General features: G+C 46.7%; 1 protein-coding gene across 19 annotated transcripts in view; it reads left to right on the top strand.

The window, feature by feature from the left end:
• Positions 1–20377, top strand: part of FAM156A (family with sequence similarity 156 member A) — a 47089-nt gene extending 26712 nt beyond the window's left edge. For 5 of the 19 annotated variants that reach the window (XM_047093625.1, XM_047093622.1, XM_047093614.1 and 2 more), the window contains 3 exons: positions 4749–4990; positions 8434–8697; positions 13890–15324. In XM_047093625.1, the coding sequence (XP_046949581.1) occupies positions 13994–14650 (657 nt within the window). In that variant the 5' untranslated portion in view covers positions 4749–4990; positions 8434–8697; positions 13890–13993 and the 3' untranslated portion in view covers positions 14651–15324. Of the gene's footprint in view, positions 1–4748; positions 4991–5147; positions 6127–8433; positions 8698–13889; positions 15325–15370; positions 15577–15785; positions 16269–19274; positions 19592–19944 lie in introns of those variants that run through there. The other 14 variants (XM_047093626.1, XM_047093623.1, XM_047093620.1 and 11 more) reach the window with 11 other exon arrangements.
• The last annotated feature ends 5415 nt before the right edge of the window (positions 20378–25792 follow it).

Here is a 25792-nt window from a genome sequence, read left to right as displayed (position 1 = left end):
CTGACTGAACTCGTCTGTTCCAGCTCGTAACAGCCTGTCTTCCTTGTCTAGACCATTGACTCTGTGTGGTTAGCTTCCCTGAGACCCTTCCCTAGGGTTGGGTTCTCCCAAACTCGAGCTTTAGCTTACCTATTTCATACAATCTCAAGTACAGTTTTAAATGTAGTCCATATTCAACTAAAAACAGTATAACCAGTGCTTCCCTAAAAAAAACTATTCACAAAACATTTTGCTGAATCCCAGGAGGTTCCAGGTAAGACACTCCAGTAGGAACTTGTTCACAATCTGCTCCTTACAATATGGAATTTTAAAAAATCTTTTCTCTCTGTTACTGGTACCTTGAGAGGCTCGGGCAAGACAGGCCATTCACTTTTAGGTTTTTGACAAAACACCCTAACACTCACACACGTGTGCACATAGACACACACACACACACACACACACACACACACACACACGACCCACCCAATACACACATTAGTAGTCAATATAAGGAAATTTTATTGGAAATGTAAATGGAATTCTGTAATTAATTATAAAGCCAAGTTTCTCATCACACTTATATGTCTGCTGCCCAGGATTGGCTGTTTTTCAGCAAACTGGACAACCAAACATGCCTTCTTTTTGTAAATATTATATATTGTAGCTTGTAATCTGATTACAACAGTCTAAATAATTGTATACCAGTGTAGGAATGACAGAGCCTATTTTTTGTATGTCACCTCCTAGACAAAATTCCTCAGATGGTTTAATACAGGAGGTGATGCCAAGGAAACAGACTGTTTCTGAACCCGTGGAACACGGACTGGAGCCCAGTTATGGCCTGGGGGCCGCGGGGGGGGGGGGGGTGTGTGTGTGTCTAGCAATGCCCATGGGAAGTGTCAATCTCATCTCCACTAAATATGGCATCCCCAATGAGAGAAAGAGAAATATGCCACACACAGGTTGTCAAACCTCAGTTCTCACACTGCAGAGGCAGGCTTCTGAGAAAAACAGCTGTTCTTTCAGAGAGCACTGCTCTTGTGTGGCGCAGAAAGAACGGTGGTCCTGTGACACGAATGCACACCCGGCTTGTTCTAGGGAGATTCTCCCTCTTTTATTCTTAGGTTCCCGCTTTTGCTCTCATGCATGTTCTTTCCCGGGATCCTGTTCTTTCCATCCCTGCGCCAGCGCACCCCCTCCTATCCTCAGCCCCAGGTCTGAACCCCCACCTCTCCAGAAGAGAAGGGCTAAGACCACCGAGAGGGGAAGTCCTCCCGACTTCCTAGAGAGACCAGCCACAGGAGGAGGGGCTGCGGGACTGCGTGTGACATCACAGACATGGGACACTATGGAGAAGCCGGGTGCTCCTTAACCTTCCTCCGGCTGCACGGGGCAGGGAGGGACAACGGGGTGCCCCGGGGCGAAGTGGCTTCCTCTCCGTGGGCCGTGGCGTGGGTACTTGGGATCCGGGACTTGTAACCACGCAGGGAGTAGAGAAGGTTGAACCCACCCCAGAGTGACTGTGGCGCACCTGAGTGACTGCACAGGATACATATTTCCCGAGGTGGCAGGGAGAGTTTCCAGGCGCCGCGAGTGACGAGTGACGTTGGGTTACTTCCTTTGTAGGGCGCACGCGTGGCAGGAAGTACCACTTTCAGATCTTTGTGTTCTTACCGGTCGTTTTTGCATGCGTGCATACTAGGAAAGACAAAAACCAAACTAGTACAGCACCTCACTATTCAGGTTGTTGCAATGCTGAGAGCAGCCCAGATCTGAACATCACACGGCCTCCGCAGGGTGGTTTTGCCTTTTTTCCCCTAAGGATTGAGTAGACCCATTATAGTGGGGGAGACTTAAGGTAGGATGTTTCTGCATTCAGGATTAGTCTCCACGAACAAGAAATGTTTCTCTCTGTGTCTAGCTAGTTTCCGGAGGGCTGACTTCTGATCTCAGTTACATCAGGGAGCTGGAGGGACTGTGTGTCTGGCCCAATCAGCAAAAGGAGAAAGGTCTGTGTTTGGCCTTGTCGCATGTAAACCCAGGAGCCACCCGACAAGACATATGGTAGGGCGTGACAAAGCGTGAGGAGCAAGCCTTTTCTAGGTTAAAGGGGGAAGAGTGGTCTTTTGCGATAAGCCATTTCTGAAACACAAAAGCCTGTCGAGATTTCTTGACTGTGGCTCTCTTCAGGGCTCGAGTGAAGTTCAACATTGTCTGCAGGGTAAAAATGAGCATGGCATGTTTCGTGCCTGTCCAAGCAGATAGCTAGATAAGCAGAGATTCTCTTTTTAACCCTGGAAGTAATCTACACTTGAAGAGCACTTTATAGTTTTAAAAGGTAGTATTTTCTTGATCTAAAAGAAGGAGGCAACCATGAGTCATTATCCTAGAATAGGATCATCATCCTCATCTTACAAATGAGGAAACTGACCACAGGGAGGTGAAGTAACCCGCCCAGAGTCACACAAGGAGTAAGTGATGGGGCCCTGATTCAAATCTTGGTATATATGGCTTCACCACCTGCCTGCAATACAGGCACACACTGTTGGTTTCCAGATCCACACATCCGGCTCTCTCCTGTCCCCTAACTTCACACCTGAGACAACTGACAGGCTCACAGACAGATTGCACTCAACAGGTGCTAGGCACTCTCTGGGACTCTGTAAAGATGACTTTACAGAGAAGAGAACTGTTGGAGAAAGTAGGTCCCAAAGGCTCACCCGCCGCCCTCTGAGGGAGTGAGGCTACAAGAAGAAGAGTGGAGGGCCTGAAGGGGGGCTGTTTCTTTGAGGGACAAACTGACGGGCTAACATATCACACGTGACAAACACATTTCTTTTGATTGTTTGTTTTAATGTTTATTTATTTTTGAGAGACAGAGCACTAGCAGGGGAAGGGCAGAGAGTCAGGGAGACACAGAATCCCAAGCAGGCTCCAGGCTCTGAGCTGTCAGCACAGAGTCCAGCGTGGGCCCTGAACCCACAAGCCACAAGATCATCACCTGAGCCGAAGTCAGACGCTTAACCTTAACTGAGCCACCCAGGTGCCCCTAAACACATTTCTTTGAATTAATTGTTTTTCTTTTAGCACTGCCAAAACACACTGCATGTTGAAAATACACACGGCAGGTAAGTAAAGCCAACCAATACATGGATAAGCAGAGAGACTCCCGTTTTGCCTAGGGACTGCCTAACTTGAAAACAGCATTCTGCTGTACAAGTAGAGAACGTTATCCTGGACTAAATGAATCAGAAATTAGCTGTGTTTTCTAATTATTAGCATCATTCTCCTATTACAGAGGATGCATCTTAGGCACAGAGAGGCTAGGTCAGCTCCCCCAAGTCACTGAGGTACTAAGTGGTTGAGCCCCACAGGCAAGGATACACAACATGTCCAAAAGTGAACACACCTGCACCCACCCCCACTCCCCATGCATCGGCATCTCCTCCAGTGTTGCCTAACCCAGTGAAAAGCAGCCTTCTACCCAGCTGCTTCGGCCAGCGACTCTTAGAGCCGTCCTTCCTTGCTGCCTCTCTCTCACCACCCCCTCAAACACCAAGTCCGTCCAGTCCAACCTCCTACGTCCTTCAAAATAAGATCTTGACACTTACTTCCATCACTACAGTTAGTTCCGTAGGCCACATGACCCTCCTCTCTGCTTGATAACTACCACCAATATTAACCCTTGGCCACAAATTTCTTCATCCCGCTACCTGAGGGACCATTCTTAAATCCTAATCTGATCTTGTGTACCCTGCTCAAAACTCTGCAGGGTCTTCCTGCTGTTCTTGGGATAACGTCCAGCCTCCTGGACCAGGCACAGCAGGCCTTGCCTACCCTCAGATGCCTCATCTTCAGCAGATGGCCTCCTCCACCCCCACTTCATATTCCAGCCAACTTAAACCTCTTTCTGTTCAGTAGATGGCCACTGGGCTTGGGCACTCTCTCTCCTCCCCGCGTCTCCTGTCCCCAGCCTTCATTTGCCTGATTCCTACTGATGTTCAAGCTATCAGGTTAAGTAGAGAGCGATTTCCATTTAACCCTAGGAATCCCTGGATGAAACGGCACTGTTAATAAAACTTTTTACTGAAAAGTGATGGAGATTTCATTATGAATTCTCCCAAATAGATGTTTTACCCTGGTTCACAGTGAGTTAATTGGAGATGCAATCTGACAGCACAGTTGTTCTGGAAAAGGCTTCCTTGCTAGGAATAGGATGACACGCAGCAAAGATCTCATCTCCTTTCATATGGATCCTTTGATGCACTTGGACACGGAGTTTGGGATGTGTCACAAACTTTCCCAACGTGAAGGGGCCCTGCCTTCCAGTGAGGAGGGATAAGCAGAAACGTGGAAAGAATATGTCACTTTATGGCACCTTTGACCCAAGAAATTAAATGCCTTCCACTACCTCCCTTGGACTTTGTTTTGATAATGTTTCACTCTGAGTTGCAGTCTGAGTTTCTGTTGGGACAAGAGAAAGTGTACTAACTAATCTTCCCTTTACAAGGGGTTTGGTCTGTTAGTCCCTGTGGCCATCAAGGAGGCAAAGATCAGCTGCTGCTCACTATTGGAGCCCTCTAAGGGATCCTGACAGTGCCTTCATAGAACTCCTTAGGGGTCCCTACCAGGTGCCAGAAACCCCTGGAGGAAAGTTTGTCAGTTCCTGTGGGGTCCAGTGGGCAGCAGCACCCCCTGCTGGTTCTTGTCTTGTCATAGACTCAACTGTGAGCATTAACCTCATTCACTATAACTCCTCTGCCTAGGCATGAAATGAAGTGTGTCCCTTGGACAAGAGAAAAGATGGAACCACCAGTCCAGCCACCACCACAACCCCCAAACCCGAACCTCAGCCAGAGGCGTGGACTAGAGTCCCAGGGTCCTGGCATACTTGCTCCATGCTGACATGTCCCTAACACAGGGCACGGTGTGACTGTCTCTTCTGCAGCCTGGCTGTTGAGGAGCTCAGCTGTGCTGGTATATACAGTTTTATTACCCAAACACTCAGGTAAGTGTCAAAGCCCACTGTCTGTAGACAAGGAAACAAATGGAAAGGTTTAGGTCGCTGGTGCAGGAAAGGGTGGATCTGGGCATCACACCTCCGTTTCGCCTGACTCCAAAGCCCGACTTTGCACTCACAGTGATATTCCTGGATTGTGTTTCAGCTGCTGAAATGCATATATTGCTCCAGTATTGTATAGTCATCGTGGTCCCAACACCTGTCCACCTTGAAATGGAGGTACTCAGCAACCTTGAAAGGTTCTAAGATTTTGTGTCTGTCTTCTGATAAGCTGCCCTGAAGCCAACAGACCTGGAGTCCCTTGGCATGGAAGGCTTGCCTCAGAACCAACAGCCAAGCAGGACTTCAATGTCCAGGGCTCCCCCCGTGGAGTGGTACTTTGCCATGTTAGAGAGCCTTTGCAAGCAACCCCACCACCCAAATTAGGTCTCTACCTGTCTCACTGGTGACCAGGTATTACGAATTGAGAGGCAAGCAGAGGAAGTGCTTTTAGTAGCTGCATCACAGCCGTAGCACTGACCAGACCCCACTGGTGATTTGAAGCCCAGTAGCCCAAGGACTGCAGTCTGACTCTAACTAGGTGTCTCTCTGTTCTTCGGCGTGCACGTCTGTACACTGTGGGTGAGCAAAGTGCCTGTGTCATCAGCCTCCCCAGCCTTGAGAGGTGTGTCCTGACCAAACACACACACATACACTTAAGTAGGGGTAAGAGGCCCTGCTCTGTGTCCCTAAGGTCCTGTGATTTCAATTCTGCCACCGCTCTTCTCACACAATGTGCGGTGGTCATCTGCTTGCAGACTACACCCTGTGTGATCCCTGTGTCCCCACTGAGTCCAGTGAACTGACACATGAATTCGGGTGGTGCTTAGAACATGTTTCTTCAGCGAAGGAGGGACCTTCACCCAGGGTCCTTCATCCCAAAGGGCAGCTCGTGTACCGGTTATGACACAGGATGGAGTAAACAGGACATCTCTGTACTCAGATTCTCTGTGAGGAGGAGGAAGATTGGATTTTTTGTACCACCTCTAATTCCAGAAACTTAAAGAGGCTATAAAGGGATTTTCTTTTTAATTTTTTTTTAATTTTTTTTTCAACGTTTATTTATTTTTGGGACAGAGAGAGACAGAGCATGAACGGGGGAGGGGCAGAGAGAGAGGGAGACACAGAATCGGAAACAGGCTCCAGGCTCTGAGCCGTCAGCCCAGAGCCTGACGCGGGGCTCGAACTCACGGACCGCGAGATCGTGACCTGGCTGAAGTCGGACGCTTAACCGACTGCGCCACCCAGGCGCCCCTATAAAGGGATTTTCAATGTGTGGGTCACTGTTGCCCCGTCGGCCACAGTTCTGGTCTCACAGTGGAACTTGGGTCAAGATCCTTGGAGCTCCAGGCAACTCAGAGAATGTTTTCCAAGTCCCGAGCGACTGGTGCACAGAGTAGGTGCCCACAGTGATCTGTCCAGTAGGTGGATTGTTGAGTGAATTAAGGCTGCTAGTTAAATATGGGATGCTCTGGCAAGAGCACAAATCCCCTTGGGGGACGGGACATGAGCACACGGGTGAAGGCTGTGTCAATCCAGGTGACTGCTGTCAGCCTCACAAGAAGGCACTCCTCCTCACTGTCCTTCCAGCTCTTTGTCCAAACCTGCCTCTTCTCTAAGTGGTCCTCTCCATGTCCCTTCTCTGCCTAACTTACAGCCCGATACAGGCTGTCATTCGGCATCTGTGATCCTTGGGTGTCCTTTGCAGTCCAGCTGACTGAACAGAAGCTGACTCAGCACAGCAGGATCTAGTGCCTGTCACCCGTTGTTCTCCCCTGCTTTCTGTTAGGCTCTCACTCCCTTCCCCTACCCCCCAGCTGCTCCAGCCTTCTGGCAGTATCTGCACTGTTTCTGGAAGCCTCTGCCTCAGACACTTCTTCCCATCTGTTCCCTCTTGACAGGAAAGTCCTGACCCCAGAAATGTGCTTGTCAGATTCCTCTCACTGTTCACAGTGTTTGTTGAAAGGTCACCTCTTCATGAACCCTGAATTCACACCCTTGGGGATACTTTCTAGGTTCTGCTTTTGGGGCTGACAGATCATCTGGAGAGGCATTGCCAGCAAACGTGCGGGCACCTGGGTCTAAGAGCCAAAGAGTTTGTCTAGAACCAAAGAGAAGAACCTGGAGAATGTCCTAATATTCTGACTAAAAGGCAGAGGGGCACCCAAGAAAACGGGAGGTCAAATTATCACCGAAGGCAGGCCAGCCCCTGAGCAGCTCCTCAAATGAGTGGAATTGTGTTCATGCATCACTTGTAGCCTGAACCATGGGCCCTGAATGCTGAGGAAAGATCCCTGCTCTCCAGTAGCCATAGTCTGACCAGAAACTCAGAGGATAAGGCCCTGCCTGCAATAGCTGAGTGCCTGTTGTCTTTGGGGCCACTATGTCCAGACCTGGCCATGCAGCTTCTGTTGTTCTAAGATGGGGATGGCAGTACCTGCCTTCCTTGCTTCCAGGGCTCTTCTGACAAACACAGGACGGAAAGCGCGCGCGCGCACACACACACACACACACACACACACACACACACAAAGATCAGAGAACTGGAAAGAACCTAGGTCCTTGATGGCGTCACCAGACCCCAGAATATGCCCCGCCTGCACCCACTCTTACTTCTGATTTCATTCTGTGTGATTGTGAATTGCCTTTGTGATTAGACCTGTTTGAGGAGGGGTTTCCTCTTTACTCACAGCACAAAGCAGACTTCTGGATATGGGGAGCATCGTGGGGTTTGGTTTTCTTTTCTGTGGGAGCCATGTCGTGTCGTGGGTAAGGGCACAAGCTCTGTTCCTAAACAACCTTCCTTCCAACTCAGTTCTGCCACTTGCAGTCCTGTCATTTTGAGAAATGTACCTGGCCCTGTGCCTTACTATCCTCACCTGTGAAATGGGCTTATTATTCTTAATAGTGACAATACCAAGCAGAGAGGGTTGCATTTGTGAATACATAATGAGGTAATGCAAGTATGGTTCACAGAATTGCATCTGCCACATTCCCTATCTTCACACCTACTGATGCTGCCATGGGAGAGGTGGCAGGTCAGGCTTTACACCACGTGAGCTAGAACAAAGAACATAAAGATCACATTACACGTCTGTGTTCAGCCCTAGAAACTCTCCTCCTCTGCCATACATTCTCATCCTTTGCGTCATGCACGGACGATCCGTCACCAGAGGGCTGACTCTCCCACCTGGGGACCACAAATACACACCGTCTTACACTGTGTGCATCAATTCAGTACACTCCAGTTATGTCCTCAGATAGCCTGCCCTGGTCCTGGTGCCGGGGTGGGGGTGGGGTACCCCAGGGCAGGTAACGGAGCACATGATGTTCCCTTACACCCACACGGCATCGGAAGCTGTCTGCATCCTAGTGCCTGCCTTTCTTTCCAGACTCGCCTCCCTCCGCCCTAAAATTCGGATTACACTCACACTGGATTCCAGGGCAGACCCTGCCACTTCAGTCTCTCTCCTTCAGCCTCAAATTCCTCCTGGTTAAAGGCAATAATCCTGCCTACTCAAGGTTTGTTGGGAGACCTCCAGGAGACAACAAATGTAAAACACCTAGCTGACATTAGCTGGCACATGGAAGGCGCTGGATAAGAAACAGCATTATCTGTTTCGCTTCTTTAATCCACAGCACCTGGAATGCAAAGGGTAAGATTTCCTCCTTTTATACGGCTGAATAATATCCCATTGTATAGATGTGTCACACTTCCTTTATCCATTCCACTGTCGATTGACAGGATTGTTGTTTCCATTATCCTGGCTACTGCGATTAGTGCTGCAGTAAATATGGGAATGCAGACATCTCTGTGAGAGGCTGGCTTGAGTTCTTTTGGATATATGCCCAGGAGTGGGATGCTGGATCAGATGATGGGTTTTTTGGGGGTTGGTTTGTGGTTTGTTTGTTTGTTTGTTTTTAGTTGTTTTGGAGGGGACATCTGGATACGAACAAGATCATATGATAGTTTTAATTTTTTGAGGAACCTCCATACTGTTTTCCATTGTGGCTGCACCAGTTGCGTTCCCACCGACAGCGTACGACGGTTCCAGTTTTCTGCATACTCTCCAACACTTGTGATCTGCTCTTTGTTAGTTTGTTTGACAATAACCATCCTCACGTGTCACATGTGTGACATGACATCTCATTGTGGTTTTGATTTGCCTTTCCCTAATGCTTAGTGAAGGGGAGCATCATTTCATATACCTTTTGGCCATTTGTATGTCTTCTTTGGAGAAATGTCTATTCAGATCCTTTGCATATTTTTAAATTGGTTTGTTTTCTTAACTATTGAGTTAGAAAAGTTTGTTATAAATATTGAAAATTAACCCTTATCAGATACATGGTTTGCACATCTCTGCCCATTTTGTAGATTGCCTTTTCGGTTTGTTGATGTTTTCCTTTGCTGTGCAGGAGCTTTTAAGTTTGATGTAGTCCCACTTGGCCGTTTTTGCTTTTTCATGACTGCTTTTGGTGTCGTTTCCATGAAATCACTTGCCAAGACCCGTGTCACACAGATGTTCCTTTATGTTTTCTTCCAGGAGTTTTACAGTGTCACGTCTTATACTTAATCTTCAGTCCCTTTGGGGTTGATTTTTGTGTGTGGTGTAACGTAGGGTCCAATATCGTCCTTTTTGTACGTGGGTGTCCAGGTTTCCCAGCACCATTTGTCCAAGAGGCTGTCCTTTCCCCATTGCGTATTATTGGCACCCTTGTCAAGATCAGCTGACTGTACATGCGTGGGTCTATTTCTGGGTTCTCTTCTGTCCCATTGGCCAGTGTCTGTCTTTCTGTCACTACCATACTGATTTACTTGCTGTAGCCTTGAAATATGTTTTGAAATGAGGAGGGTGGGTACCTCCAACTTTGTTCTTCCTCCAGGTTGCCTTGGCTATTCTGGGTCTTCTGTTGTTTCATATGCATTTTAGGATTGTTTTTCTAAAATTGTTTTTCTAAAATTGTTTACTGAAAAATGCCATTTGGTTTTGAGAGGAATAGCATTGAGGCTATCATTTTTCTTTTTAATCTTTCATCTTCAACTACAGATTACATTGATTGATTAATCAGTTATATTCTAAATCTGAGGATTGCATTAGTTGGTTTTCAACTATTGAACCAACTTTGCTTTCCTGAGCTAACCCACTTGATCATGCTGTTTTTCCTTTGAATATATTGCTGGATTCCATCTGCTAGTATTTTGTTGAGGAATTTTGTGCTTGTGCTAAGGAAGAATATTGGTCAGTACTTTTCTTGGTATCAGTGAAATGCTAGCCTCATAAAATCGCTTGCAAGTATTTCCCCCACTTCTGTTTCCTGGAGGACATTGTGTAGAATTTGTGTGTGGGTGTTTTTATTCCTGTCGATATTTGGTAGAATTCACTGGTGATACCATGTGGGATTTTCATCATAGGCTTTTAACAACTGATTCAGTTTCTGTAAATGGTACTGAAATATGCATGTTCTTTCACCTTGGGTAAGTTTTGGTGGTTTATGGTTTTTGAGTAATCAATCCATTTGCACATTGTTGCATTTATGTATGGAGATTTTCATGTAATATTAATAATATCGTTTCTCTCATATTTCCTGGGTCTCTAGTGAAGTCTCCTCTTTCATTCCTGTTCTTAGTAACTAATTTCTTCTCTTTCTCTCTCTCTCTCTCTCTCTGTCTCTCTTTCCAGTTTTATTGAGATATAATTGACAGCACTGGATAAGGTATAAAGGATAATAATCAGACTCACATATATCATGAAATGGTTACCATAGTAAGTTTAGTTGACATCCACCATCTCAGAGACACAAAAAGAAGAAAAAGAAACCAATGTTTTCCTTGTGAAGGGAACTCTTAGGATTTACTCTCTTAACAGCTTTCATTTATATCACATAGCAGTGTTAACTATAGTCATCATGTTGTACATTATATTTCGTTATTTATCTTATTTTTCTTATACCTGGAAGTTTGTTTCTTTTGGCCATCATCCTCCAATTTTCTTCTCCCTCCCCAAATCACCACCTCTGACAACCACAAATCTGATAGCTTTTTCTGTATATTTGGAAGTTTCCTTTTCAATTCCATACATAAGTGAGATAATGCCCTCAAGGTCCAACTATGTTGTCACAAATAGCAGGATTTCCTCCTTTTTATGGCCAGATAATAGTGTGTGTGTGTGTGTGTGTGTGTGTATGTGTCTGCGTGTCTGTGTATTTACTTGATCCATTTATCCATCAAAGACGCTTAGGCTGTGTCGATATCTTGGCTATTGTAAATAATACTGCTGTGGACATGGGGGTAAAGATATATCTTTGACATTGTGGTTTCATTTCCTTCAGATATACTATCAGAAGTGGAATGTCTGCATCATATGGTAGTTCTATTTTTAATTTTTTGAGAAACCTCCATACTGTTTTCCATAGTGGCTGCACCAATTTACATTCCCACCAATAGTACACAAGTATTCTTTATTCTGCACGTGGAAGCTGGCATTTTTATCTCTTGTATTTTTGATGCTAGCCATTCTAACAGGTGTGAGGTGATAGCCCATTGTGCTTTTTACTTGCATTTCCCTGATGATTGGTGGTTTGCAGCAGCTTTTCCTGTACCCATTGGCCATTTGTACGTCATCTTTAGAAAAATGTCTGTTCACAGCCTTTACCCATTTTTATTTTATTTTATTTTATTTTATTTTATTTTATTTTATTTTATCTTATTTTTTTAATGTTTATTTATTTTTGACACACAGAGAGAGACAGAGCACAAGCAGGGGCAAGGACAGAGAGGGAGAGGGAGACACAGAATCAGAAGCAGGCCCCAGGCTCTGCGCTGTCAGCACAGAGCCCGACGCGGGGCTCGAACTCACAGACCACGAGATCATGACCTGAGCTGAAGTTGGATGCTCAACCGACTGAGCCACCCAGGCGCCCCACCTTTACCCATTTTTAAATTCGATGATTAGTTGTTGTTTTTTTCAGTTTATTTTGTTTTGTTTTTGCTGTGGAGATGTATGAGGTCTTTATATTTTGGGTATTAAATCCTTGTCAGATATACGGTTTGCAAATATTTTCTCCCATTCCATATGTTGTCTTTTCACCTTGGTGGTTTCCTTAGTGTGTAGCTTTTTAGTTAGATGTAGCCCCACTTGTTTTTGATTTTGTTGTTTGTGCCTTGGGTGGTATATCCAAAAATCCATTGCCAAGACCCGTGTCAGGGAGCTTTGTCGTTATGTATTCTTCTAGCAGTTTTAGTTTCCAGTCTTACATTTAAGCCTTTAATCCATTTCAAGTTAACTTTTGTGAGTGTAAGATAGGAATCCAGCTTTATTCTTTTACATGTGAATAGTCCATTCTCCCAGCAGCGTTTATTGAACAGACTGTCTTTTATCCATTGAGTATTCTTGACTCTGTTGTCAAATATTAGTTGGCCATACATGCATGGGGTTACTTCTAGGCTCTCGATTCTGTTCCGTTAGCCCACGTGTCAGTTCTTATGCCAGTAACACACTGTTCTTATTATTCTAGCTGTGTAGTATGGCTAGAAGTCAGAAGTGTGATGTGTCTTCTTTGCTCTTCTCCTTTTTTTTCTTCTTCAGTCCTGTAGAGGTTTATCAATTTTATTGATTATTTCAAAGAAGCAACTCTTTAAAAAAATGTTTACTTATTTATTTTGGGAGATAAAGAGCGTGTGAGTGGGGAAGGGGCAGAGAGAGAGAGAGAGAGAGAGAGAGAGAGAGAATCCCAAGCAGGCTCTACAATGTCAGCGCAGAGCCTGACATGTGGCTCAATCCCACGAACCTCGAGATCATGACCTGAGCTGAAATCAAGTGTCAGACGCCTGACTGAGCCCGCCAGGTGCCCCATCAAAGAAGTAACTTTTTTTTTTTAACGTTTATTTATTTCTGAGACAGAGAGAGACAGAGCATGAACGGGAGAGGGTCAGAGAGAGAGGGAGACACAGAATCTGAAACAGGCTCCAGGCTCCGAGCTGTGAGCACAGAGCCCGACGCGGGGCTCAAACTCACAGACCACAAGATCATGACCTGAGCCGAGGTCGGACGCCTAACCGACTGAACCACCCAGGCGCCCCAAAGAAGCAACTTTTAATTTGAGTTTCTCTAATCTGTCTTGTTAGAAATTTCATTGATCTCTGTTCTTGTATTTTAGTAAAATTCTTATTGCTGCTTACTGAGGATTATGAAATGACTTCCATAGGATTGAACATCCTTTTTACCTAGATGAAAGCAGTGAAAATTCAAAAGAATGTGTCACCATGGTGGAAATTTTAGCCATTGTCTCCTTTTGGAAAGTACATGGACACTTACGAGTATAGCAGATGCTGGTCACACATGGAGTGTTCTTAAAATTATGCTTGAATGGTTATAAAAGTCGGCAGGGTCGACTGAGCTTGCGCCATGCTTCAGGCTCCCTATTCATTCATTCTCTCTCTGTCGTCTCTCTCTGTCTCTGTCTCTCTCTGTCTCTCTCTCTCTCTCTCTCTCTCTCTCTCTCTCCCCGCCCCCCCCCCCTTTGCTCACTCGCGCCCTCTGTCTCTCTCTTTCAACAACAACAACAACAGAAAAAGTGGGCAGGGGATTCACATGGTTGACTGCAGGGCACCATTTTTCATTACCTATGATGTGGTTTTGATGATTAATCTCACGCCTGAGATCCTGATTATATGCCATCCGAATTCTGAGCTTGGAAATGTATACTCTTATTTAAAGCCCAGAACCATCATAGGAAGTAGGGCTCATTATTATCCCCATTTAACAGATAGGAAGCTGAGGCTCAGAAACGTTAAGTCAGGTGAATAATAACGGAGTTTTCTTTCTTCTTTTATCACCATTTGATGTAGTCTGGGTCCTTCTGGCCACACACCTCCCTTGCTAGCTTCCAGCTCTTTGACAACCTTTGTCTTCAGCTTGCTGTCTAGACCAAGGGCCAGGTGGAGCTGTGAGCATGGACCACACCTCCATGGATCCACTCCGGAAATGCAGCTCAACACTGATTTCTGAGTCTTCCCCGATGATCTCTGAAGAGACCTCCCAGGAAGTCACGGCAGCCTCCTCTCCTTCCTTCTCGGAACTGCTTATGATGGGCCTGGGTGACCTCAAAACCAGTCCTGGCACCAAATACCCTGCCCCTCTTCCAGAGGGGCTGCTCCAGCAGCGCTACAGAGATGAGAAAACCCTACAAGAGAGGCGGTGGGAAAGGTCAGCGTCCCCTCAGAGGAAGAAAACCCTTCTGGGGCACATGAGACGGCAGCACCTCGATCAGGTGGCACCTTATCGGGTGGAGAGGAAAGCCAGGATCTCCTCCTCAGGTGATAGAGATCAGAACAGATTCAGATGCGAATGTCGATACTGCCAGAGCCATAGGCCAAATGTCTCTGGGATGTCTGCAGAGAGGAAAGGGGCCCCCCATGCTTCCTCCTGGGAGACACTGGTACAGGGCCTCAGCGGCTTGACCCTCAGCCTGAGCACCAGCCGACCTGGCCTGCTGCCCGAAGGGGTGCTCCAACAGCAGGAAAGAGACGAGAAGCTCCAACTGGAGATGCAGCAGGAAAGCAAAAGGATGTTTCAGAGGCTCCTAAAGCAGTGGTTGAAAGAAAACTGAGGCTCTCATCCTCACGTGGCGCAGGTCTGAATGGCTCCAGACATGATCCTGAGCGTGGATTTCTTTTGGGGACCAACCAGTAAGCAGTCGTCAGAGAAGTGACAAGAGCAGCGTTGATGACTGAAAATTCGATCGGCGTGAGCCCTCATCCAATCCCAGGAAGGTTCTGTCTTTCCTACCTTGAATTTGTGGATCCCTGTGGGGCTTTCTATGGGACACCACATACCCCAGGGGTCCGTAACTTCCTTATTATGGCTCCCGTGATGCATGTTGTCACTTTCCCACCCCGAACTCTGCCTCTCCTCCCTGCCTTGTTGTCAGTACGGTAGAGAGCTTCTCTGTAGCATGAATGCCCCGTTGATGATGGCCATGTGCTTTTGTGCCATTTCACGGACTGCCTCCCAGCAGCAGCACTGGTCTGCTGGAATGGACGTGTACTGAACGGAGATCCACTTTCAAGAGACTGACGCTAAAGGAGGTGCAGAAAGGGACATGGAACTGGAACTTGGTGGTTCGCTATTGTGTTGTCTGTGTAAGCCGTTATGAGTATGCTGAGCTAAATGTAGAACATTGTTTCCCTGCTTTATAACACAGATGGTATTCCCCTCGAAGGAATTTCTGACCCGTTACCTCATCATCCTTGCCAAATAAATATACATATAAAAAAAACCTAACTTTTGCATTCAGGTTCTTTATCCATATTGGGTTGTTCTTTGTCAGGTGTGAGGTCACCGCATTTAAATTCTAGAGCAGCAGATCACAGTTTATCAGGAGGTTTGGAGCCAGGCCCGGAGGGCACCAGGGAACACCATCGAGTCACCGTTTGCAGCCCTGCAGCACGAGCAGCCTTCGGATCATCCGGGCAGAGCAAGTGGAAGAGAGTCTTCCTGCCCACAGAGAGCTGGAAGCACAGCCCACTGCCCACGGTATGAGGTCCTGGGGGATGGTGCCGGCCCCCCTGGCGTAGCATCTCCAGGGGCTGTACCTTGTTGCCCGGTGTCCCTGGGTTGGGGAATGCGAACAGCAGTTTTATGCCTGCATCACGGAGTCATTTCAGAGTTGTTTTGGGATTTACATGTGTGCCTTTTCATTTCAGGAGGCATTAATGAGGCATCATCCTTCTTCCTCCCCACAGATCCAGTGCTGTGTAACCCAGGAAGTGCCCGTGCAGTCCCTCTGAACTACAGAGAAAGTCTGCTTGCGCTCAGTCTCCGTAATTAGGTAATGTCCAGAGCTGTGTTGCTGCAAACATCTGTGAGTCTTCTGCAGACAGAAGTGGCTTCAGAGCAGGTGTGTTTATTATGTTCTGAACGTGTGATCTCTCCAGAGAGCTTGGTGCTCAGGTGACCCTGCCAGGCTCGTGTCCCACTTGACAGGAGAAGGTAAACAAAGCAGGGATTTTCTTCCTTGAAACTCTGAGGCCTAAATTTACACTGGTCATTTGGGGTGTGGTTAGCAGGATAACATACGCATTTCACTTTATTGATCTTGTCCTAGGTATCAGACAGTATTCTACATATCTCCATATATCAGCTTATGGAATCCACTCCCAGAACCCATCATTGAGCAAGACTTCGATCTCACTTTGTGTGTGAAAAGCAGAGTACAGAGAGGTCAGGTGAGTTGCTCAGTGTCGCAGAGGCACTGAAGGAGAGGGTGACAGGCAAACCTAGGCGGACTGAATTCAGAACATGACTCCTAACCAGCTCACCAACGTTAACCTCTATAGAGGCCAGGGGTGAAGTGCGGAGAACCAGTGACTTTGGTGGACATTTCCCAGCTGGAAGCCTCGGGTCTGATAAGATACCTCCTTGAATCCTCCCCATAATGCACTAGGGCAGGGGCACTCCTACCCACCTGGCAGAGTTCAAGGAAGTCATAAAGAGATGTCTTTACCGCAGCAGCCACACCAACCACAGACAGATGTTTAGCCACTCGTTAAGGTTTCATCGTCTCACCCTTGCCTCCCCCACTCCACACAAGGCTGGCTGCTGGGGTGGGGAAGTTTGGAGTAATCACAAGACAATCCTGGCCCTCGGGATTGAGCCTTTAATCAGGGAGACCTGTAACGCCCATACATGTGGCAAAGAGCCGTCATGGAGCCCCTCTGTGGCTCTGTGGCCAGGAGACGAGAGGGGTGAGAAGGAACGGGGTAGGGCAGTGTGGATGTGGGGCTTGCTGAAGGTGCTCCTGACCACACTTACTCATGGCCTGCACTGGGGCACATGGGGAATGGGTGGGCAGGTGTGACTGACAGACCCAGTGGTACCATCCCACCCCTGCCTCAAAGTCATTGTCCCCTTGCCCACATATCAAGTGTATGTGAGTATCTGGGGGTCCCATCTGAGTCAGCACACGGTCCCAAGTTATAGACTAGGAGATGGAATCCACTAATGTCCAGAGATGTTCAGCATGTCAAATTCTGCATTTTTTTAAATGTTTATTTTTGAGAGAGAGAGAGAGAGAGAGGATACAAAGTGGGAGTGGGGGGGGAGGGGCAGAGAGAGAGGGAGACACAGAATCTGAAGCATCAGCATGTCAAATTCTAGGCAAGAGGCAGAGGGAGAACCACCAGGAGGCAAGAAATACAGGGAGAGCATGGGGGTAGAGTGGAATGCTCAAATCAGAAATCTCAATGTACCTATCACAAGTAAAGAAATTGAATTTGTTATTTAACAACCTTCCCACTGGGGCACCTGGGTGGCTCAGTCAGTTGAGTGTCTGACTCATGGGATCGAGCCCTACTGTCAGTGCAGAGCCTGCTTGGGATTCTCTCTTTCCCTCTCTCTGACCCTGCTCCACATTCTGTCTCTGTCTCTGTCTCTCTCAAAATGAATAAATTTTAAAAATTGATTTAAGGGGCGCCTGGGTGGCGCAGTCGGTTAAGCGTCCGACTTCAGCCAGGTCACGATCTCGCGGTCCGTGAGTTCGAGCCCCGCGCCGGGCTCTGGGCTGATGGCTCAGAGCCTGGAGCCTGTTTCCAATTCTGTGTCTCCCTCTCTCTCTGCCCCTCCCCCGTTCATGCTCTGTCTCTCTCTGTCCCAAAAATAAATAAACGTTGAAAAAAAAAATTTAAAAATTGATTTAAAAACCTTCCCACAGAGAAAAGCCCTGGGCCTGCTGGCCTCATTGCTAAGTTCTGTTAAACTATAGGAAGAGATAATATCCATCCCTCATAGGCTGTTCCAGATAGAGAGGAGGAAGGAACATTTCCTAACTCATCCATTAGGACAATATTACCCTGCACCAAAGCCACACATGACAACACAAGAAACTATACACCAATATCTATCATTAACATCCATACATAAATCCTCAACAGAATAGCATATCAAATCCAACAACATTTGCAAGGGGAAAACCAACTAACCAAGTGAGATTTATCCCAGGGTTGCAATATCGCTTTAACATTCAAAATACAGTTCGGGTCAACCAGCATAGTAATATAATGAGGACAGAAACCATGTGATCATCTTGATAGACAAAGACATTTGACAAAATTCGAGGCCCATTCGTGATAAAAATGCTCGTCCAACTAGGGACAGAAGGGGACGTCCTCATTCTGATAGGGCTATCTACAAGAAAAATATGTCTCCTGTCACATATTTATGAGTGAATGAATGCTTTCCCGCTGAGATCCAGACCAAGGCAAGGATGGCGGTTCCCACCATTTCTGCCCAACATGGACTGAAAGTTTCAGCCAGCGCAATCATGCAAGGCAAAGAAACGAAAACATGGAGAAACTGGACACGAAAACTATGTCCAAGCAAAGACTTGTACTCAGATGTTCACAGCAGCATTATTCATAATCGCCAGAGAGCAAAACAGTGTAAAAAAGTCTGTCAGCTGGTCAATAGATAATCGAAATGTGGCAACCCGTGCAGTAAGATGCCACTGATCTATGAAAAGGGATGAACTTCTGATTTCTGCTACAACATGGATGAGCCCCCAGAGTGTTCAGCTACATGAAAGACACAGACACAAGAGTCCACTTAAAGCAGGAGTCCGTTTCTAGGAAATGCCCAGAAAGTGCAAACCTACAGAGATAGAAATACATTAGACTCTGCCTCAGCCTGGAGGTAGTAGTGGGAAGTGAGCGCTGATGGGTACACAGGGTCTTTCTGGAGAGAAGGAAATGTTCTAAAACTGAACTGTGGCAATGGCTGCACGACTCTGTACATTTACTACAAGTCACTGCATTGGACTGTCTAACTGGGTGACACTGGTGTGTAATTAGAGCCCAATAAAGCCCTTTGGAAAATGTAATGCAAGTGTCTAAGTAAGTCATGGTGGAAAAGGTATGCCATTGATTTTATAACACTAAGGAACTGTCCCGTCTCCCTTTCCATGTTCTGGGTCCTGCCTGCACGACCCATCATCACCTGCCTCCTCCCTGTGGGTGAGGTGCTCCCACCAGAATGAGTCACTGTGCACATCACAAAGGAATGCTGCTGAGTGCACACGTCTGTGCGTGTGTGTGTGTCTGTGTCTGTGTGTGTGTGCGCTCATGCGCAGGCACCCACTGGGTGAACTTAATGGTTGGCTCAGAAATCCGTGGCTGGGGTCAGGCTCCTAGGGTCCATCCTGCATCTGAAAACCCACTTAGGAGTTTTCCTTTCTTCAGGAATCCCATGGACCTGGCTGCAGTTTCCCTGGCAACCAGCCTCATCCTTAGCTTTAACTTCTGGCCACAGGAAGACGTGTAGAGTGGGGAGGGGTGTTGTCCGCCCCCCACTGGACCCCCTGCCGCACTCAGCAGCCCAGTGTGGAGACACAGCAGAGAGGTAACCAAGACAATGGAAATCCCACTGCCTCGAGGCCCTTCCCTCTCCCCTCTGCCTGCCTGAGTGTCATGTAAAGAAGGGGACGCAGATGCATAAACACACTCCTCTGTCCTGTAATTGTTCTAAGTGTGGCTGTAAAATAAATATGTCACAAACAGCTCCTGACTAGTAAATACAGAAGCAAACTGATGGCTGCTGCGGGGAAGGGGGTGGGTGGATGGGACAAATGGGTGAAGGGGAGTGGGAGATACAGGCCTTCAGAGAAGGAGGAATGAATAAGTCATTGCATCAGAGGCATAACACAGGGAATGTCGTCAGTTGCTGTCATAGCATTGTATGGTGACAGATAGTGGCTACACTTGTGGTGAGCAGAGCATAACACTAGACATGTTAAGTCCCTGTGATATACACCTGTGACTAATGTAACATTGTGTGTCAACTTTACTCGTGTAAAAAAAAAATAGCTCTTGAAAGAAGACACATAAGGAATTTTTTTTTTTTTAATTTCAGTGGTAACACACATGGCTCAAAGTTCAAGATTCTATTTAAACCAGGACAGGTGAAGCTCAGAGATGCTTCTCAACATCATCTGTGCACCAGATCTTTCCTGGAGCAGTTTAGAATGACTCAACACCTAAAAAACAGACAATCCAGTTAAATATGGGCAGAAGTCATGAACACACATTTCTGCAAAGAAGACATACTGACGGTTAATGGACATATGAATAGATAATAGGTACCGATCATCATAGGGAAATGCAAATCAAAACCACAATGACCTATCACCTCACACCTGTCAGAATGGCTAAATTCAAACACACAAGAGACAACAGGTGTCAGCGAGTGTCTGGAGAAAGGACCCCTCCTGCACTGTTGCTGGGAATGCAAACTGGTGCGTCTACTGTGGAAAAGTATGGAGGTTCCTGAAAAAGTTAAAAATAGAACTACCCTAAGATCCAGCTATCGCCTACTGGGCATTTACCCCCCGAAATACAAAAGCATTGAGGCGCCTGGGTGGCTCAGTCGGTTAGGTGTCCAACTTCGGTTCAGGTCATGATCTCGCAGTTTGTGAGTTCGAGCCCAGTGTGGGGCTCTGTGCTGACAGCTCAGAACCTGGAGCCTGCTTCGGATTCTGTCTCCCTCTCTGCCCCTCCCCTGTTCGTGCTCTCTCTCTTTCCCTCCCACTTCCCTCCCTCTCTCTCAAAAATAAACATTTAAAAAATTGTTAGCAGCACCTGGGTGGCTCAGTCGGTTAACTGTCCAACTCTTGGTTTTGGCTCAGGTCATGAACTTGCAGTTTGTTAGTTCAAGCCCCACATCAGGCTTTGTGCTGACAGTGTGGAGCCTGCTTGGGATTCTCTCTCTGCCCCTAAACCGCTCGCTGTCTCTCTCTCAAAATAAATAAATAACCTTAAAAATAAAAAAAATTTTAATGCAAAACACTACTTCAAATGGGATGCATTAACTCCTATGTTTTAGCAGCATCATTTGTTATAACCAAATTACAGAGGCAACCCAAATGTCCATCGAAGGATGAATGGATAAACAAGATGTATATATATACAATGGAATATTATTCAGCTATAAAGAGAATGAACTCTTTCCATTTGCAACGACATGCAAGGAGCTGGAGAGTATTAGAAATAAGTCAGTCAGAAAAAGACAAATAGCATATGATTTCACTCATAAGCAGAATTTAACAAACAACCACAAAGAATGAGCAAAGGAAAAAAGAGACAAACCAGGAAACATACTCTTAACTATAGAAAACAAAGGGATGAAGGGGATCCTGAGTGGCTCAGTCGGTTAAGCATCGGACTTCGTCTCAGGTCATGATCTCAAGGTTCAGGAGTTCAAGCCCCACGTGGTGCTGTGTGCTGACAGCATGGAGCCTGCTTCAAGATCCTCTGTCCCTCTCTGTCTCTCAAAAATAAAAATTAAAAAAAATTTTAAACAAGAAAACAAAGGGATGGTTACCAGAGGGGGCATGAAGTGGTGGTGGGGGGGGGGTGGGGTGCGGGATGGGTAAAATAGGGGATGGGGATTAAGGAGTGCACTTGTCCTGATGAGCACTGGGTGTTGTATGGAAGTGTTGAATCACTGTATTGTACACCTGAAATTAATATTGTATGTTAACTATACTGGATTTAAAATAAACTTTGTAATAAAAAAAAAAAAAAAAAACAGGGACAGATGCTAGTGCTCCATCCCTGGAGAGCCTGATTTAGCGAGTCTGGAATGTGGCCCCCACATAAGCAGTATTTGGAAATGTCTCCTATGAAAACTTAGATTGCAGCTGTGCAAATAGAACCATCCTTAAGGAGAAAACCTAAAATCAGAAATGTGAGACTCCTTTGCAAGGAAAGCAGGTTTCCATCATTACCTGCTGTGGTTGGCAGATCTCACAGGCTTGAGGAGAGGAAAAACATGCCATGTAAATGCGGGTTTTAAAACTGACATTGTATCTGCTGTTCTCAATGTTGGCGAAAACCAAAGTTTGAAGTTAAAACCCTGGATTTGCTGTTGAAGCGTGTGACTTGTTATTGCTCGTCAAGATCCCTTGTGCTTACTTACTTTAAACTTTGCATTGCATAGATAACTTCTCCAGACAGATCACAATCATTCTTTGAAGATGGATTGGCTGAGATTTGTATCAGTTGATGTAGATGGATCAGCGGTCAGGCTTATCTGCCAAGTTATGGAGTTTCCTTTTTTAACTTTTTATTATAATTTAATAATTTTTATATTATTTTTTATACAATAATTTTATTATATAATTTTATATAATAATTTTATTATAATTTAATAATAATTTTATTATAATTTAATAACTTTTTATTATAATTTAAATGTTTAAATGAATTCACATGCTCAGATAAGAGACCAACTAGGTCCAGGTATTTACGATGAAAAATAAAATTGAGCAGTCCCTTGTTTCATGCTCATGCATGGACACGTGCCTCCCCAAACTTTCTCTTTTAGCGATTCCTTCTGGATATTCAAGTCCATATTCCAAATCATGGGCTCACTGCTATGCCTAATCCATTGAGGTTAGACATCGTGAGTTCTTACAGAAGATGAGGAGTGCAGTCTCCCAGATATATTACAGGGCCCAGGTCTTCTGCTCGGAATTCCTGTGTGGAAGCACCCAAACCAGGGGAAATCTCTGCTCAGGATGCGATCAGAGTGCATCTGCCGAGGAGGATCCCTCCTGGGGGACTTTACACACATCTGTGGCAAGGTGAGGATCATGGCTTAGCCTTTTCCAGAGCAGGTCCCAGAGAGTCATTGGACAATGGAGAACACACCTAGCAGTATCTCTAGGATTTTGCCTTCGGGAATTGGGTGGATGGCAGTGTCCAGCCATGAGACAGGGAATAGAGGTCTGGGGTCCTGTGCAGATTTGTAGGGCTTGTGGGATTTGCACCTGAGTAGAGGTGTCCTATAGGTTCAGCCCATGGGGTCCTGGGGCCCAGCAGACATTTCTTAGGTAGACTTGTTGATGGGAAAAGCCATCAGCATACAAGGGGAAATAGATGAAATCAAGTTAGATGCGTGGAGCTCTGGATGGCCATGTGGTCACCCACGAATCATGTATTAGGATGAGGAGAGCACAGGGAAGAAGTTGGAGCCCTGGGAGAAAAAAGAAAAAGATTTAGGAGGGGATCAAATGAAATGGGCCAACAAGGAGACTTAGAATTAACGACTGAGAAGTAGGAAGAAAGCTTGGGTGGGCTGCTGTCACAGATGCTGAGGAAAGAAAGCATTTTGAAAAAAGAATGTTCAGGCTGCCAAGACAGCATCGGATACTTTGGTTTTGCAACATGGAGCTCTTTGGAGAATTTAGCAAAGGAATGTTCCACGGGTGGGGGACACGGTAGAGGGAAATCCAGAGGTAAAAAGTACTCTCCTCAGTCTACACTTTGAAGAAGCCTGGCTTGAAGAGAATCAAGGCCAGGGTGGTAGAGACAATTGGCTGTGTGCTTTCAGGGGATGTTCTTTTCTGTCGCCAAAAGCAAGACAGAAAACAAGATGCAGGTTCTGGAACCTCCTCTGGATGGTGAGCACTGTTGAACAGATGACCGAGTTGAGAGTTGGATGAGTCTCACAGGTGTTTCTTTCAGGGCAGAGCAGTGGGATTGGGCAGCAGTGGGGTTACAGGAAGTCTTCCATCATCTCCCACGCCATCCTTACCCCTGTGACCCATGCAGATGTGGCTACAGAGACTCAACATCTTCCAGGTAAAAGCCTCAGTGGATGGTGTCCGGGGAGAGTCCAACATTGAGTTGTCAGACTAAAGAGGAACGGAGGGGGAGAGATTGGGAAGTTCTGGCAGAGGTGACATCAGAGGACAGGAGTCCTGTTGGGGGTGCTCAGAGCAGTGATGCCATTGAGAGCAGTGGATGTAAGGGGCTTGGGTTTGGGGTGATGGCAGGGCTGGGGATGTGGGCATTAGGCCACCACATTCAGACCCAGTATCTGCAAAAAAGAGGTTTCTTGGTTTGGTGCAACCTTGTCTGTGGCCTGTGCCTGGATAGACTTGAGTCTTCTGTAAAACTAAGGCCTCTTCAAGAGATTGGCCTCAACATGTCCTATCTGGTGCTGAGGGTGCTTTGGGGGTCCTTCCAATGAGGAACAGAGAGGCTGGGCCGTAGAGCAGCAGAACAGAACTCCCATGTGATTCCCGCCACCACAAAGTGTATCCTCAGATCCCCATGAAGGGGGTGCAGGGTGCAGGTTGCAGTGGATCTTTGGAAGTACAGCGAGTGGCCCAGCTCTAAGATCACACACCAGGGCCACCTGGCAAGCCACCATGAAATAACTCAGGCGAATGCTCTCAGGCGAAGGACCAAGGTCCAATCCCAAAGCAAATTCTGCCATTGCTACATGGCCACAGCCCAGGCACTGTCAGAGCTCAAGGTCTTTGGGATGGAAACCCCATCTTTCCAAAGCTCCTTCTCACTGCTTGATGGGGAGGGAGGGACAGGCCATTATCTGAGAGGAACCCCGATGAGGAATGGAGGCCAGGTGGACCATGGCTGGAAGAAGAGACCAAGGCCTTGCTCCAGGTCTTTCCATCCCCAGAGTGACACAAGGGGGTGTAGGCTTCTTCAGGACTAGTCCTTGGCTTCCATTTGAGAGACTCTAGGGCCTCAGGGCACCACTGTCCCATGAAGATGAAGGGTGGGAGAAAGCATGACTTTTTGAATTCCAAGAACCAAGTGGGACAATGGATATATCAATGTGTTCCAAGTCCTACAGCCTCCTGTAAAGAAAGCCTGTTGAATGGAGTACTGTTCCTGCTGCATAACTGTGTTATTCTTACCTAATGGGCTCTCCTTCATGGAAAGCACACTCAGGGGGCCAATGACAGCAACTGTAGATCTGAGACATGTCCTTTAGGGGAAGTTTGATTGCTGGTCTCTCAGAACAAAAGCCAGTGTCCTACCTGAGGCCATGTCAGGTATAGTGGACATGGGGAGGATCTACCTTGGAGATTAGATAGGCTGAGGACCCAACAGAGGGGGAAAAGAACTTGGGAGATATTGCCAGGTCTGACAGCAACCACTGGGATTGTCACCCCTGCCTCTCAACTCTCAGGAGGAAACTCACATGATTTACCATCCAAGGACACAAGAAAAGAAAACCTCTACCTCTTCTAATAAAAACTGGTGGCCTTGTACACGGTCCTCCAGGCTTTCTCCTCTGGTTCTGGGAACATTTATGAAACCCAACAACACAACACAGGCACTGAAGTGAGTGTCTGTGTAGCAAAGGAGAAATTGCCCATGGAGGGCAAGGAGGCCATCAGGAGGCCCTGCTCACCTCGGTGACAGCCCTTGTCACTGAGTCCACTCTGCGTGTCTTGGGGGGGGGGGCTCCCTTCCTTCATCTGTTCTGGGGGTCTGTTTGTGGATGTTTGAAGCTTCCTGAGTTAAAGGACAGGACAAGACAAGGACCGCTGATCTCTCACATGGACGGCTTGGCCAGTGGGCAGAGGAAGAGCAGGTGGGGATGGTGAGCTGAGATCACAGAGCCACTCATGCTCCTCAGACCCCATGGGCACGTTGGCTTATTTAGTCCCTGACTGATCTGATCTACACCATGAGAGCTGACCCTCTGGACTATGGAATGCAAGGGGAGGGGGGAGGAAGAGCCATTAATTTACATCCACTATGATAGCTACGTGTGGTCAGATGTAATCAGTGAATTATCCAAATATACAAATGCTCAGTCTCTTTAAGTGAAAGTGTTCTCACATTTCCACCCCCTGCATCCTCCTCCCAAGATGAGGAAGGGGTATGTGTGGCTACAAATCTGTGCGATGATGTGAGTAGCGGGTCTATGACACACTTAT

Source organism: Lynx rufus, unplaced genomic scaffold (genome assembly GCF_022079265.1).
Source record: "Lynx rufus isolate CCGP_SWC_20201006 ecotype Redwood Valley unplaced genomic scaffold, mLynRuf1.p SCAF_35, whole genome shotgun sequence".
Lineage (NCBI taxonomy): Eukaryota > Metazoa > Chordata > Mammalia > Carnivora > Felidae > Lynx > Lynx rufus.
This window is presented reverse-complemented; position numbering and strand designations above follow the sequence as displayed.